General features: G+C 45.5%; 1 protein-coding gene across 2 annotated transcripts in view; it reads left to right on the forward strand.

Moving 5' to 3' along the window:
* The window catches only part of HHATL (hedgehog acyltransferase like), a 203557-nt gene that overhangs the window by 18728 nt on the left and 170357 nt on the right, over positions 1-14472 (forward strand). The window contains exons 9-12 of one of the 2 annotated variants that reach the window (XM_063123001.1): positions 760-795; positions 959-1160; positions 3479-3620; positions 5222-5348. In XM_063123001.1, coding sequence (XP_062979071.1) covers positions 760-795; positions 959-1160; positions 3479-3620; positions 5222-5346 — 505 coding nt within the window. In that variant the 3' untranslated portion in view covers positions 5347-5348. Of the gene's footprint in view, positions 1-759; positions 796-958; positions 1161-3478; positions 3636-5221; positions 5349-14472 lie in introns of those variants that run through there. The other variant, XM_063123006.1, reaches the window with a different exon arrangement.

The following is a 14472-nucleotide window of genomic DNA, read 5'->3' on the forward strand; positions in this document are numbered from 1 at the left end:
CCCTCTGCAACCTGGGCTCTACCGTAGCCAACGCAGCCAGTAAGCCCTGTAGTCCTAATCTCCCCGACCTGGTGCCCTCCATATATTTTGGACTATGACCCCTGGGATTCCTGACCATTGGTCATCCAGGCTGAGGCTGATGGGAATCGAAGTCCAAAACATCTGGAAGGCACCAAAGTTGGGGAAGGCAGCTGTAGACAATGGAGATTGTAAGCTATGGGGTATTTAGGTTTTATTCTTTTATATGGGTGCAATCCTATGCATGTTTAGATAGAAAACTGTCCTAGAACTCCCAGCGTTGCCCAACCAGCCATGCTGGATGGGGAATGCTGGAGTTCTAGGGCTATGGAACTGTGGAAAAAGCTACCACCAGAGAAACAATTTGGTAAGGCGTCTGAAAGAGCCGTGCAAAGAGTAATGTTGCATGTTTTTGTGGTTTTATTTTTTGTATATTGTTTTTAAATGTTTTATCTTATGTGAACTGCCCAGAGAGCTTCGGCTATGGGGCAGTATATAAATGCAATAAATAAATAAATAAATAAATAAATAAATAAATAAATAAATAAGAGGACTGATGGCTCCAGCCACGGAGGCATGGAAGGTTTCATGCATCTGTCAAGCTCTTTTATGCAGAGATCTACATCCTTTGTGGAGGGCTCTGCAGCAGCCATGTGCAAAGGTGAATGCAGGACTTAATTAAAGGAACAAGGATTGAATTAAAAGCCTATGATTTTTCTAATGATTTTGTTTGTCCCACAGTCACTTCGACAGAGGGATTAATGACTGGCTATGCAAGTAAGTCCCCTTACCGGTGCTACTTAGCTCTCTCAGGGTCTGGGGGGGGGGGGGCTTCCAATACTTGGAATATTAACATCCTATGATAGAGAAATAAGCTAAAATTCAGGATCCGTCTTGGAGGAATGGAAATCCATCCCCACGTTTTGGTTTTGACCCCCAGGTACGTCTACGATTATATCGGGCAGAACCATGACAACATCTTGAAGGAGTTGGTGGCCACCATCTCCACCTTTGCCGTCACCACCCTCTGGCTGGGTCCTTGTGAGCTGGTCTACATCTGGTCCATTTGCAACTGCTTCGGACTCAATTTTGAGCTGTGGGTGCAACAGTTCTTCCAGTTGAAGTCGTTCGCCACGATGGAGGTAAGAGGCTCATGCTGTACACTAGGGGTGGGGAACCCGTGGCCCACGAGCTGGATTCGGCCCACGCGGGCCCCTACCTGAAGCCCAATGTGGGGATGGCTGAAAAGGTCCCCTGCCTGTGCTTTACACAGCCTTGTAAGACCCTCTTAGCCAGCCTTTCCCAAGCTGGTGGCCTAGCCAGCATGACCAATGGTTAAGGATGATGGGAGCTATAGTCCAAAACAGCTGGAGGGCACAAGGTTGAGGGAGGCTGCTGCATAAGAGCTAACTGTGATTTGGGCATATTTCCCCCCAGTCTTTAATCAGCTTCATTACACCACAACTCTGGGGTGATTATTCACATTTTTCATCAGGGTGGGCGAAAGGTAGATCTCCAAATGTTTTGGACTTCAGCTCCCAGGATTCCTTACTATTGGCCATGCTGGTGGGGGCTTATGGGAGTTGAAGTGTCAAACATCTGGACATTGATCTTCCACCCAGCTTTGCTTTACTTTACCTCGTGCATTAAAAAACACCCAGAGATAATCCAGTATTTAAAATAATTGCAGAATTAATTCTGCCACTAGATGGTGATGTTTCATTGTGCTTTGTGGAACATTGCCCAAAGGGGAAGGTTTCAATTACAAATCACATAGTCACGTCTGAAGTAGCCTGTAGTGAATGCATAAAGGCCCAAGGGAGGAAAAAACTGGTAAGGAGGCGGGGGGTTTCTTTCATGTAGAGATGCTCTGTGTCTCACTTTATCAGTGATGCCTGTTTTGCCAAAATACATTTGGTCTAGTGGGGGGATGGTGGCCAAAGGCCATTGGTTGCAGTGAGGCCATTATCTTTTTATTTTGATCCTTGATCCAATCCAATGAGCCTATTCAGAAAATATGCTAAGCCGTGGTTAGGTCACTAACTCTTTTGCAGCACATGGTGAATGTGCATGCTTAAATTGTGGTTATGTAGCCTCCATAGCTAGGAATGGTTCACACAACACGTTAAGCTATAATGTTTAGCTCAAAATGCTTAACCACCATGGCTTAACGTGTCTTCTGAACAGGGTCAGTGCCATTTACTTCTAAGTAGACATGCATACTTTATTTATTTATTTATTTATTTATTTATTTATTTATTGCATTTGTATACCGCCCCATAGCTAAAGCTCTCTGGGCAGTTTACACAAGATAAAAATACTGAAAAACAATATACAACAATTAAAAACCACAAAAACATACAATATATTGTACACATACATTTAAAACCACTATAACAACTTAAAAAAACCTATGAGCCTAAAAAGCAGACCCAGGTTCATTACATGTTGCTAAATGCCTGGTAGAAGAGAAAACTCTTGACCTGGCGCCGAAAAGATAACAATGTCGGCACCAGGCGGGCCTCGTCAGGGAGATTGTTCCACAGTTGGGGGGTCACCACAGAGAAGGCTCTCTCTCTTGTTGCCGTCCTCCAAGCTTCCCTCAGAGTAGGCGCCTGGAGGAGGACCTTAGATGTTGAACGTAGTGTTCGGGTAGGTTTATGTCGGGAGAGCAATTGTGTTCCCAAGCCGTGTAAGGCTTTATAGGTTACAACCAGCACCTTGAATTGGGCTTGGAAACATACAGGCAGCCAAGGCAAGTGGGCCTGAGTGGGTTTTACATGCTCGAACAACGTTGCTGTTGTTAGTAGCTTATAACAGCACTCACTCATTGCATAGACCATGCAGACAAATTTTAGAGAAGGTAGATTTAATAATATACCCAGAGATCAAAGAATTTGCTGTTGTGGAGAACAAGAGGTGGAGGACTCTGTTCACTATATATTATACTGCAGATTATACAATAGCCCTAGGAATAAATATTTAGCTAGGTATTTGGCCCCTATGGTGCATTTAACAGACCAAGCGAAATTAGGCTACCTACTAACGGCAGAGAAATCGACCCTACTGAATTTGGCCTATTTTGCAGTAAGAGCTGCAAAAATTAGGAAGGAACACATTCAGGTGGATGATTGTAAACAATAGATATACTATAGGTATACAGAGTACAATGAGAAATTAGGATGTGTTTACTGTAGAAGATGTGTGCTGATGGGAGTAATTGCTGTACAGAGTTCGGCTCATTTTAATTTTTTATGTAATAATGTGTGATAATATGTGTTCGGCTAAAACCCATTCAGGGTAGCCATGAATAAAATTTGTAATTTGTAATAGAACCAGTTTTGGAACGTCAGTGGGTTGAAACCACGACAAGCCAAGCGCCTTCAGTATAAGTGAGATGAGAGCCATGTCCTCTCCTTCCTCGCTCATTCTCTGATCTTGGGTGCCCTCCCTTTGGCAGGCCAACATGTCGGAGGCAATGTCCCGACGCATCAGAGCCTTCTTTGGGGCAGCCAATTTCTGGGCCATCGTCCTCTACAACATCCTCGCCCTCAACAGCCTGGACTTCGCCCTTCACGTTGCCAAGAGAATTCTCCAAACAGGTAAAAGCTCCTCCAGTTCAGTAGCCCAACCCCCTTTCAATGGTGGGGGAAAATGGTTTTCACGATGGATACGCCCATTCGCCTCCTACAACGTCAATCCCGCTAGAGAGCTGCTGTTAAAGGCGGGACTATTTATTTATTTATTTGCCGTTAAAATCAATGGGATGTAAAGTTTGTTGTTGTTTATTCGTTCAGTCGCTTCCGACTCTTTGTGACTTCATGGAACAGCCCATGCCAGAGCTTTCTGTCGGCCGTTGCCACCCCTAGCTCCCCCAAGGTCAAGTCTGTCACCTCCAGAATCTCATCCATCCATCTTGCCCTTGGTTGGCCCCTCTTCCTTTTGCCTTCCACTTTCCCTAGCATCAGCCTCTTCTCCAGGGTGTCCTGTCTTCTCATTATGTGGCCAAAGTACTTCAGTTTTGCCTTTAATATCATTCCCTCAAGTGAACAGTCTGGCTTTATTTCCTGGAGTATGGACTGGTTTGATCTTCTTGCAGTCCACGGCACTCTCAGAATTTCCCTCCAACACCACAGTTCAAAAGCATCTATCTTCCTTCGCTCAGCCTTCCTTATGGTCCAGCTCTCGCAGCCAGAGGTTACTACGGGGAATACCATTGCTTTAACGATGCGGACCTTTGTTGTCAGTGTGGTGTCTCTGCTCTTAACTATTTTATCGAGATTTGTCATTGCTCTCCTCCCAAGAAGTAAACGTCTTCTGATTTCCTGGCTGCAGTCAGCGTCTGCAATAATCGTTGCGCCCAGAAATACAAAGTCTGCCACTGCCTCCACGTTTTCTCCCTCTATTTGCCAGTTATCAATCAAGCTGGTTGCCATAATCTTGGTTTTTTTGAGGTTTAACTGCAACCCAGCTTTTGCACTTTCTTCTTTCAGTAAAAGTCAATTTCAATGGGTCTCCTCTAAGTATGACCAAATTGGGATCTGAGCTGTGATCTCAGTAGTCACAATGCAACAACCTGTGAGGAAGGACAGTGTTCTGAAGTTCATATTATATGAAGTTCATACGCCACCTAGAGTATTAGGTATAAAGGCGGGATATAAATTGAAATAAGAATAAGATGATAGATAGATAAATAGATGGAGCTTGAAAGATAGTGCCTAAAGCTACCCAGAGGTGAAATTAAAACTGGGAACTCCCAGGATTATATTCTTAGCCACCATACTACATCTACTAAATTAAGATTTGTGGATTTTAAGATGAATGGGTTTAAGAAATTAAGAATTTTCTTTAAGAACCACACCTGTAGTTCAGGTGGGTGTTTTGAATGCATGTCCACATGTTTAAAAGAACAAGAAAAAATGTGTCACGTTTATTCCGGTTTAATTGCCATGGTACCTCCCATAGGACCCTGGGAATTGTAGTCTGATGTGGGTCACTGAGACTTCTTTTTAATAGGAAGCCCGCTGGCCTTTCTCCCAGGACTGGAGCTCCCAGGGTTCCTCAGGGAGAGGGCATGGCTGTCCCACTACTGCTTTAATTCTGTGGATCGGTCTCTCTTGAGGGATGTGATCTGACCAGGGCCAGCGCCGAAATATCTACCCCGAGACCAGGCTGATCGTGTCTCTTTCTCTTTTGTTCTCAGGGTTCCCCCTCAGCACTCTGTCCATCTGGTTCATCACTTACTGCGGGGTGCAGCTGATCAAAGAGAGGGAGCGGTTCCTGGCCGTGCGAGAAGAGGAGAAAGGAGAGAAGGAAAAGGCACAGTAAAATGGGAGGGGAAGGAGGCCGGCCGGCAAAAAGGCAGATGTTGCTCAGCATCCTCCCAAAGGTGCTAAGCCCTGAGGTACCTGAGCTTTCAGCCCCTGTGGAAACTGGCAGCTCCTAGGTCAGTGGGGCGGTGGAATCCGCTCCGGGTTTCAGTCAGAACCGGTCGACTGGTTCTGACTGAAACCCGGAGCGGATTCCACCGCCCCACTGACCTGGGAGCCACCAGCTTCCACTGCTCAGCCCCCAGCAATGTACACAAAGCTGCACTTTCGCCATGTACAAAGTCACCTGTGTAATAAAGCCCTTTTCCTGTTTAAATAAAGAATATTTTCTATAACACAACTGCTGCCAAAGTTCTTACTGGAATAGAGTCCTCACTGTGTGTGTGTGTGTGTGAGAGAGAGAGAGATTAGGATGGCCACATCTGAATCACCCTAACACCAATTTGTGAAGTCTGCATAGGCTAATTTATATGAATACATGCACATTTAGAACTAGTTGCAATAATTTAAATAGCAATACACTACAACCCATGATAGTGTGGTAGACTGTGAACAGGTGAGCTCAATTTGCTGTCCAGGTCTCACGGTGGTTCTTTATTTTAAAAGCAGATGCTGGACTGAATAGCCCTTGAAGTACACTGTGCATTCAAAACTGGGGTGAACAATATGGAAAAGGCAGACAGGGTTCCTGGATCATTAACAGTTGTATAGAGAAGGGAATTTCAGCAGGTGTCATTTGTAGGCATGCAGCACCTGGTGAAATTCCCTCTTCATCCCAACAGCTAAAGCTGCAGGAGCCCTGCCTTCTTTTGTACCTGGTCAGTCCACAAAAGAGGGCAGGGCTACTGCAGCTTTAACTGTGGTGATAAAGAAGGAATTTCACCAGGTGCTTCATGCATAGAAATGACACCTGCTGAAATTCGCTTTTCTGTACAACTGTTAAAGATACAGGAGCCCTGTCTTCCTTTCCATATGGTCACCTTAACCATGTTAAAGAAGGTTGTATTAGTGAAGTAATACTCTGATAATAACATTCCTTGATCTTGCTTTTAGCAATCAGTTGATGCTATTACTAAAGAGCTCTCCTACTAAACTACACAGGACTCGTTATGTCACTAGGGTGACCCTATGAAAAGGAGGACAGGGCTCCTGCATCTTTTATTTATTTATTTATTTATTTATTTATTTATTTATTACATTTCTATACCGCCCAATAGCCGGAGCTCTCTGGGCGGTTCACAATTTAACAGTTGTATCGAGTGACCAGATACAAAAGAGGGCAGGGACCCTGCAACTTTAACTGTTGTGAAGAAGAGGGAATTTCACCAGGTGCTGCATGCATACAAAGGAAGCAAAAGGAAAGGACTGACTCTTGGAGGGACACCAGCTTTCGCAGACGTTTTCTTGGCAGGCCTTATAGCGGGGTGGTTCGCCGTTGCCTTCCCCGGCCGTGATTACCTTTCCCCCAGCTAACTGGGTACTCATTTTACCGACCTCGGGAGGATGGAAGGCTGAGTCGACCCAAGCCGGCTGCCTGAAACCAGCTTCCGCTGGGATCGAACTCAGGCCGTGGGGAGAGTTTCAGCTGCAGAAACTGCTGCTTTACCGCTCTGCGCCACACGAGGCTCTTGCATACATAGGACACCTGCTGAAATTCCCTTTTCTATACAACTGTTAAAGATACAGGAGCCCAGTCCTCCTTTGGATGTGGTCACCATATTCAAAACAGAGGACTGCCCTCTGTAAAAGAGGGCACCTGGCCACCAGTGTGTGAGTAAGTAAGAGAGAGAGAGAGTCCTCAGACAAAAAACTATTATTTCTGGCCACTGCTGGTTCTATATAATGAGTGAGTGTTGTTACAAGCTACAAACAGCAGCATCATATGCAGGTCTGCTTAGAAGTAAGTCCCATTGGCTTGGATCCAGGATCTGCCTTCTGTGAAAGAAAGAGACCTTCCAATTTGGGGGTATCCCCTTCCCCCAACATACACCACAGCTCCTGCCATTCAGCGGAGTGTCCCATTCTCTCTGTGTAGTAGTTTCAGGAGGATGGAGGGGTTGCCCTAAGAAGGAGGGGTTGTGGGGAAGCCGACTTCCATCAGTGTAATTTCTGGATACAACCCAGTCAGGTCAATGGGATTGATTTCCCTGTACTTGGGTATAGGATTGCAAACAAAGGCATAAATCTATGTGCTTTAAAGAGCATCTCTCCATTAAGACGAAATTGCATTGCTTACTGGGGCTTTGTGCCTCCTGCTTCTTTGGTGTTATTGTTATGGGTTGCATTACATAGTGTCGTGTTTCTCAGAAAACTCCTGCTTTCGGTGGGAGGCAAATGACGAGGCTTGCTAAGTAATCCACAAAGCTTTTATTAAGCAACAAACGTGTCTTCTACCTGAAGAGAGTCTAACCTCTTGGAAACGTCCGCCTAGGCAAAACTGTGCAAACTAAGCGAGACAAAAGTCCGTTCAAGAAGAATAGGAAGCTACTTCTCAAACACCCGTAACATCAGAGAGCCTGGTGCGGAGGCAAGTTCTGGCATAATCTAACAGACTTTCTCACGCCTTCCTTCCACCCGGTGTGTTTGAGCTTCCGGCAGACCCTAGCATCAGCTAGCTTGTCGGGACGCTCACCTCCGGAAGAAGGCTCACTTCCCACCGAGTGTGTATGATTTGGCCTTGAGGAGATAAGCTCTGGAGAGGGCTGACTCATAGCTAGGGAATCTCCTGTGAAAGCTTCCTCCCCCACTGGTACAGGTTGGCTGGTGTCTGGCTCTGCGTCTTCTAGTTCTGAATCTGATTCTGATTGCTTACCTGAAACATCTTCTCCCAAAACAGGGGCAGTAGGGTTAGACATGACACATGGTCAGAGAGGGGCAACCACATGGTTTGAATGAATTCAATACTTCCCCTCTTAAGTGTGCTCTGTTCACTTCTATTGATGCAGTGCCATCTAGTGGTAGAAGATCCTGCTTTTTTTCTGGATATTACTACATTAAAAGTGGTTCTTTTAATAGCGGGACTGCTAGGGAAATAGCTCCGGAGACATCCTGGTTGTTACGATGTCATGTAATAGACCTGCAAATGTCTGTGAGTGATGAATCACGACCCTGCAATAAACTGTTCATTTAGAGGAGCCCAGAAAGTAAGTGAACTAATTAAGCACTGTTTGGCCTGTGCGGATAGTGGGGTACCAAATGTATTGGGGTGGGAGGGGTCACGGGCATGCTGCAAACTGCAACAAGGGACCCTTTGCCAATGCAGATGCATGTATGATCATAGAGCAGAACATAGAGCGAATTCTTTCTATGTTGACCTGTCAGCCCCAGAAGCTGTGCCCAGCCCTCCGTTGCAGGATCCTGGAACACATTCCCTGTTGCACACAATTCAAACAATGGTCAGGCCTGCCAGACTCCAACCCTGTCTTGCTTGAGCTGTCAGCATGCTCTAAATTGGCTTTTTAAAATAAATAAATAAATTTGAACTGCCCCAAAATAGGGTGACCATATGAAAAAGAGGACAGGGCTCCTGTATTGAAAAGGGAATTTCAGCAGGTGTCATTTGTATATATGGACAACATGGTAAAATTTCCTCTTCATCACAACAGTTAAAGCTGCAGGTGCCCTGCCCTCTTTTAAATCTGGTCACAGTATAGCTCCTGCAGCTTTAACTGGTGTGACAAAGAGGGAATTTCACCAGGTTCTCCATATCTACAAATGACACCTGCTGAAATTCTGTTTTCAATATAACTGTTAAAGATACAGGAGTCCTGTCCTCCTTTTCATATGGTCACCCTACCCAAAAACCTTTGGCTATGAGCAGGTATAGATAGGGTGACCATATGAAAAGGAGGACAGGGCTCCTGTATCTTTAACAGTTGCATAGAAAAGGGGATTTCAGCAGGTGTCATTTGTATAGATGGAGAACCTGGTGAAATTCACTCTTCATCACAACAGTTAAAGCTGCAGGAGCTATACTAGAGAGACCATTTTACAAGAGGGCAGGGCACCTGCAGCTTTAACCGCTGTGATGAAGAGGGAATTTCACCAGGTTTTCCATATATACAAAGGACACCTACTGAAATTCCCTTTTCTATGCAACTTTTAAAGATACAGGAGGTCTGTCCTCCTTTCCATATGGTCACCCTAGGTATAGAAATGTAATAAATAAAATAATAATAAAACAAGGATGGTAGATCAGGATTTTTTGCCTGACCTCTAGGTTAGGGTGACCATATTTGGGAAACCAAAAAAGAGGACACCTAGTGTGTGTGTGGGGAAGCAGCTTTCTGAGTCCTGCAGAAAGTACGTTATTCCCCCGCCACCTTAAAGAACCCGATTGGAGTGGAGGAGGGGAAAGGATTTCATTCTGCACCACCACCATCCACTCCAACTGGGGCCTTTTCTATAATGTCCACGAATGACCCACTTTCCCCTTCAAGACCTCAATTGGAGCTCGGGGTGGGGGAATGATGTGCCTCAAGAAAGCATGTCATTCCCTCCTACCATGCTAATGGCAGCCTTAAAGGGGAAGGTGTGTCATTCCAGGACATTATTGAAAATTATAGAAAATCCCCCCTGACACCATGGAAAGAACAAAAAACAGGACAAATCCGGGGAAATCCTGACAGTTGGTCACCCTACTCTAGGTCATCTGCAACAGATTGGCAAGAATTCCTGATTCCCACCAGTTTATCAGCATTGAGAAAAAGGACCCCCCCCACACACACACTTCTAAATTAGGCTGCAGAGATAGAAGAGACGGTGGGTGAAAAGAAACCAGGAGGGGAGTTTTGTGCAACTGATCCTGAAAACACATTCCTGAGTTGAGCGTGTGCTCAGAGACGCCTTTGTCCCTTACTGCTAAGAGCAGCCACTATTTTGCACCTGGAACGGATTGGTGGACTTCAGAGTTCTAGTAAAAAAAAAAAAAAGGAGTGATGACACCGAATTTCGTAATTAGTGGGCTCATGGGTCGAAACCAGCGGAGGCTGGTGGCTCTGGTGTCAGTGGGGCAGTGAATCCGCTCCGGTTTTCAGTCAGAAGCAGCCAGAATTCTAAATGAGTTCTTCAAAGAATCAAAAGCAAACTCATCAATCCGTTTCCAGACAATGATGAGGATGATATTGAAGGCTGTTGACAGTTGCCCCTTCTGGTGACTCAGGTGATGGCCCATCCCTGACAGCTAAATCAGCTCACCCAGTCCTGGCTTCGAAAGGTCCATGTCGTCAGCTCCATGACGCATCAAGGACAGCCCAGCAATTTAATTCCATGCCCTGTTCCAGGAGATCTAACAGTCCGTTCACAATGAGCCTAAATTTAAACAGGCAACTGGACCTGCTGGAATGTTACAGAAGGATCTAAAGTTAGATGCCAATGGAGTGATGGACAGTTTGCTGAGGGTACTAAATGGGAGACTGGACAGGCCCAGGTTTCCATTCCAGAAGCTTAATGCTTCTTCCAGAAGGAGGAGATGGAGGGTTGGATCTGCCTTCTGCGAGAGGAAGGGTTTGGGGGGGATCCCCTCCTCCCCACACACACTACAGCTCACCCCATTCAACAGGGTCTCAGGACTCTCTGTGTAGCATTTTCAGGGGTCCGGAGGGACTGCTGTGGGAAGGAGGGGCCAAAGAAGTCCACTACCACACCAGAGCAGTTGGTCCGGTGTAAATCTGGATCCAACCCAAAGGCTTCACTGGGGCTAGTGCAGTCAAATGTTGGAGCAATCTTAGCTAGGGTGACCATATGAAAAGGAGGACCGGGCTCCTGTATCTTTAAAGTTGTATAGAAAAGGGAATTTCAGCAAGTGTCATTTGAATGCATGTAGTACCCGGGGAAATCTCCTCTTCATAACACCAGTTAAAGCTGCAGGAGCCCTGCCTAGCGTGACCAGATACAAAAGAGGGCAGGGCTCCTGCAGCTTTAACTATTGCGAAAAGCCAAAGGTTTTTGGGTACGGTGACCATATGAAAAGGAGGACAGGGCTCCTGTATCTTTAACAGTTGTATTGAAAAGGGAATTTCAGCAGGTGTCATTTGTATATATGGGGGACCTGGTGATTTCCTCTTCATCACAACTGTTGAAGCGGCAGGTGCCTTGCCCTCTTTTAAATCTGGTCACTCTAGTATAGCTCCTGCAGCTTTCACTGTTGTGATGAAGAGGGAATTTCACCAGGTTCTCCATATATACAAATGACACCTGCTGAAATTCCGTTTTCTCTACAACTGTTAAAGATACAGGAGCCCGGTCCTCCTTTTCATATGGTCACCCTATGTTAGCACTAAGTGAAGTCAAACACAGGTTCGATTCAGGATTTGCGGGGGCGGGGGGAAAAGGCATTCAACCTGAGTTATATGCATGTGTGTATCTGCATATGTGTGAATCTTGGTGGCAAGTTAAATCCTAATTTTAAAAGCATTTTATCAATGTAGAAGGTGCCGCTAAGCAGTGCAATCCTGTGCATGTTTTTCTCAGAAATAGGTCCCGTTGCGTTCACTGTCTTCTCAGAACTAAGAGTAATTGAGTTCAGCTTGAATTACTCCCAGGTAAGTGTGCATAGGATTGCAGCCTTAAGATTCCTACAGAGCATGCTTGTGATTCTTTATTCAGAAGTAAGACCCACTGTGCTGTGTTTATTTCCTAGTAAATGTGTTTAGGATAGCAACCTTACTGGGTAACCCTGTATATGTTTCCTCAGAAGTAAGCCCCGTGGCATTCAGTGGCACAGACTTAACTGGGAGAAAGTCCAATTGGACTCAAGTCAGGATGAGCTTTGATTAGATCTGCATAGGATTGTGCTGTTAATTCCAAGTAAATATATGTATTATTGTAGCCTTAAACTACATGATTGTAGTAGCACAGGGAGCTTATTGGAAGATGCCAACAGCCCATCTGTGGCCTGAATGGGATGAGATGTTTTATGTTGAAACTTACAAGCCGAGTTCACCCTTAACAGGGAGTTATGAATTGTGGAGGCGAGCAGGCCGGCCGCAAAGAGAGAAAGGCTGGTAAAGAGCAGCTGTACAGCCTCAGCTGCAGGAAACTCTTCCCAGGAGGGGATTGCTGAGCCAATCGACATGGTGATGGGGTGAGGCCAAAAAAGCAGACCCAGCAGAGTGAGATCTGTCCTTTGTTCCACCTCCAGCTCAACCTGGTGCTCCCAAAGGCAGGCCTTTGGATTTGTTCTCGTCCCTTTGCCAACTGGAGCCAATTAAGCACTGCCCACACAAGTTACATTCAAATAAGAGAAGGAAAACCGTGCCAAATGGGGTGAACTGTAGAGTTGGGGCAGAGCAACCTTCTGGGAGTGGAGCCTTTTTTTGTTCTGGAAGCAAATCCTGGAACCAAAACACTTTAGACTAGCTGGAGTGTGTTCAGAGGAGGGCAACTAGGATGATCAGAGGTCTGGAAACAAAGCCCTATAAAGAGAGACTGAAAGAACTGGGCATGTTTAGCCTGGAGAAGAGAAGATTGAGGGGAGACATGATAGCACTCTTCAAATACTTGAAAAGTTGTCACACAGAGGAGGGCCAGGATCTCTTCTCGATCCTCCCAGAGTGCAGGACACGGAATAACGGGCTCAAGTTAAAGGAAGCCAGATTCCAGCTGGATATCAGGAAAAACTTCCTGACTGTTAGAGCAGTACGACAATGGAACCAGTTACCTAGGGAGGTTGTGGGCTCACCCACACTAGAGTCATTCAAAAGGCATCTGGACAACCATCTGTTAGGGATGCTTTAGTGTGGATTCCTGCATGGAGCAGGGGGTTGGACTCGATGGCCTTGTAGGCCCCTTCCAACTCTGCTATTCTATGATTCTATGAGAGCCACAAATCTCCATTTGCAGCTTTGCCTCTAGGGTCTGATGGCTGTATAAAATCACCCCTAAAAGAGAACAAAGGATGTAATATTTGCTGTGGCGAACTTTGTATAAGGATGCTACAGGAGATGGCCATGTGGAACACAAGCATTATTTCCTAACAATGTACCATTCTTACTGCAGCTCAGCTCAAAATGGCTGCCACCCAAAGTTTCCATTCCATACTGATGGTCCCCTGAACAGCTTCCCTTGATGCACTCAAGTTCCTGAATAGATTGGTTCCATCTCTCAGTCTGCGTTCGAAACTAACAATAAACCGTGGTTTATCCATACAGCATGGATGAGGAAATCTCCCACCTGCAGGCAAAATTTGGCTCACCAGGCCTCCTCATCTGGCCTGTGGTAGTGTGTCCCTATGAAAAGGAGGACAGGGCTCCTGTATCTTTAACAGTTGTATAGCAAAGGAGATTTCAGCAGGTGTCATTTGTATATATAGAGAACCTGATGAAATCCCCTCTTCATCACAACAGTTAAAGGTGCAGGAGCTATACTAGAGTGACCAGATTTAAAAGAGGGCAGGGCACCTGCAGCTATAATTGTTGTGATGGAGAGGAAATTTCACCAGGTTCCCCATATATACAAATGACACCTGCTGAAATTCCCTTGTCTACACAACTGTTAAAGATACAGGAGCCCTGTCCTCCTTTTCATATGGTCACCCTATTCAGTGAAGGCCTTTAAATAGGGTGGCCATATGAAAGGGAGGACAGGGCTCTTGAAACTTTTACAGTTGTATTGAAAAGGGAATTTCAGCAGGTGTCATTTGTATGCATGCAGCACCTAGTGAAATGCCCTCTTCATCACAACAGTTAAAGCTGCAGGAGCCCTGCCCTCTGTTGTATCTGGTCACTATAGTATAGCTAGAACAGCTTTAACTGTTGCAATGAAGGCCCACAAAGCCTGTTCCATCAGCCATCTTGGATTGGTTCAGAATGCCAGCATAGTGCCACAGGTCAAGCTGACTTGATTCAGCAGTTGTGCACGAGTGTCACACATGCTTTTTCCTTTTTAGCAACTCCCAGGATGACTGGGCCTTTTGGGAGATTAAAGAGACAGTCAAATGTTAAGTCCCTTTGGAAAGGGGCAAATTAATACGGATGGGAAAATATAATCCACAGGAGCAGAGAGGATTAAGAACACAGGCTCATTGCCAGGAGAATGCACTGCATTCAAGAGCTATTCTAAACCCTTTGATTGCTGCAAAAGACATGTCAAATCCAGACTGGATAATGAATTGCAGCTGATATCC

Source organism: Elgaria multicarinata, chromosome 1, assembly GCF_023053635.1.
Source record: "Elgaria multicarinata webbii isolate HBS135686 ecotype San Diego chromosome 1, rElgMul1.1.pri, whole genome shotgun sequence".
Taxonomy (NCBI): Eukaryota; Metazoa; Chordata; class Lepidosauria; order Squamata; family Anguidae; genus Elgaria; species Elgaria multicarinata.